Source organism: Octopus bimaculoides, chromosome 25, assembly GCF_001194135.2.
Source record: "Octopus bimaculoides isolate UCB-OBI-ISO-001 chromosome 25, ASM119413v2, whole genome shotgun sequence".
In the NCBI taxonomy this organism is placed as follows: domain Eukaryota; kingdom Metazoa; phylum Mollusca; class Cephalopoda; order Octopoda; family Octopodidae; genus Octopus; species Octopus bimaculoides.
Genome location: NC_069005.1, coordinates 28,399,490 through 28,401,855, shown reverse-complemented (window position 1 = coordinate 28,401,855; position 2,366 = coordinate 28,399,490). Strand labels below are relative to the sequence as shown.

Sequence of the window (2,366 nt, the reverse complement as noted above, 5' to 3'; positions counted from 1 at the left end):
TATATATATATATATATATATATATATATATATGTAGATACCAGTAATTTTGCAGTAATGTGGGGGTTGAACTTGATTGACCAAATAACTTGCGTTTAATGCTTACGATGTGTTGCTATTTTGTTTATATATATCAGGAACAAACTACTGCAGTTCTCTTGTATTTCGTCTCTAATACTTCGGGACCAATTGTTCTAGATGGAGTGGCATTTGGTAATGGCAGCAAATCTTCAATAAATCTGACAAAAATTTGGGTAAGTTATCTTAGGAACGGTGGAACTTCCTGGATTTATATTTTCCCTTTGTTTTATCTATTTATCACCCTGCGCATACAAGTGAAACCAGGGTATTGTCTGTGTGTTTGCAAAATTACTGGAAAATGGCTGAATGGATTTTCATCAAATTTGGCAGAAATATTCAGTGAAAATTTGGTTTGAATTTCTTCAAACATACATCGATACGCAACTCTGCATGTGTGTACAGTGATGGATTCAAGGGTTTCATTTATTAATGAGTTAATTACTTCATTTCGCCGCAGTTTAAATACCTGTAATAGTGATACTTAAAAAAAAAAAAAAAAAGACAAAAATATTTTCGTGCAGGGGTATGCATTGTCCCCACCCCACCCATGCCTTTTTTTTTTCATTTATTCACATATTTATCTGCTTCTTCTGACACTGTCTCTTTGTTTTATCTACTGCCTACTATCCTCTTGCTCTTTCTTCCTTTTCTTTTCTTGCTTCCTTTCTTTCTCTCTTCTTTCCTTCCTCCTTCCCTCCCTCCCCCTCTCCCCCTGTCTACCCCACTCTATGTACTGACCTATCTCTCTATCTGTCAACCTGCCTATGTATGTATGTATGTATGTATCTATCTATCTACCTATCCATCTTCCTATCTATCTATCTATCTATCTATCTATCTATCTATCTGTCTGTCTATCTACATGTCTGTCTGTCTATGTACCTGTCTGTCTGTCTATCTATGTATCTATCTATCTAAATATATATCTATCTACCTACCTACTTGTCTGTTTATCTACCTACCTATCTACCTACCTACCTATCTATCTATCTATCTATCTATCTATCTATCTATCTATCTATCTATCTATCTATCTATCTATCTACCTACCTACCTACCTACCTACCTACCTTCCTACCTACCTACCTACCTTCCATCCATCCACTCCCCCCCTCACCCTGGTTTGTACATATTTACACATGTATTTTGATTTTCCCCCACTTCAGCATTAGTTTTTAAGCGGTTCTCTTTTTTTAATCTTAATTTCTATACTTTTAAATATGTTTGCTGAGATTAAGTTAAAACCAGAGAAATCAACAAAAGTTGAGGATTATTATTTGTTTTTTTTTGTTCCATTAATTTCTCTAAAAAAAAGAAAACCCAGAAAAAATTACATAAACTTGTTAAAGACTCAACTCAAGATGGAATAGTTTGTCAAATTTTTTTCTTTTTTCAGACATACCCATATCTGTATCCACCCAAAGAAAAGGCTATGCAGTATATTGAATTGGTACGTTATTTCCTGTCCATCATCATCATCATCATCATCATCATCATCATCACCACCAACATCATTATTGTCGTCATCGTCATCATCATCATTTAACATCCATTTTCCATGGACTGGATGGCTTGACCAGAGCTGTCAAGCCGGAGAGCTGTACTAGGTCCCAATCTGGTTTGGCTTGGTCTCTACAGCTGGATGCCCCTCCTGACGCCAATCACTTTACAGTGAGTGCTGAGTGCTTCTAACGTGGTACTGGTATGAGTGCTTTTACATGGCACCGACACAGGACTCTTGCTGGCCAATCCTCTTTGCTGTGGAGGACAAATCCTTTTCAGTATAAGAGTGTATTTCGCTTAACGTGGGGCTTAAATGCACAACCCCAAGATTAAGTTTCTTGTGCTCTACCTACTGAGCTAGTCGTTCATTTGTCACTATTGATTTCCCTCTGATGCACTCGTATTTAGGCCCCACACTAAATTCCATTGCACAGAATGTGTGGAGGATTTTGTGTGTGTGTGAGTTATTTCTTTACTACCCACAAGGGGCTACACACAGAGGGGACAAATAAGGACAGACAAACGGATTAAATCGATTATATCGACCCCAGTGCATAACTGGTACTTATTTAATCAACCCCGAAAGGATGAAAGGCAAAGTCGACCTCGGCGGAATTTGAACTCAGAACGTAGCAGCAGACGAAATACCGCTAAGCATTTCGCCCGGTGTGCTAACGTTTCTGCCAGTATGTGTGAGTGTGTGTCTGCAGGGCCTCTGAAGCATTTTATAAGGTGTGTTTGAAGGCTTGTGTGTGTGTGTGTGTGTGTGTGTGTGTGTGTGT

General features: G+C 38.1%; 1 protein-coding gene across 2 annotated transcripts in view; it reads left to right on the top strand.

Annotated features, from left to right (window-relative positions):
- LOC106868692 (uncharacterized) overlaps window positions 1–2,366 on the top strand; it is a 39,757-nt gene that overhangs the window by 34,323 nt on the left and 3,068 nt on the right. For both annotated transcript variants that reach the window (XM_014914079.2, XM_052976600.1), the window contains exons 7-8: window positions 138–254; window positions 1,478–1,531. In XM_014914079.2, the coding sequence (XP_014769565.2) occupies window positions 138–254; window positions 1,478–1,531 (171 nt within the window). The remainder of the gene's footprint in view (window positions 1–137; window positions 255–1,477; window positions 1,532–2,366) is intronic.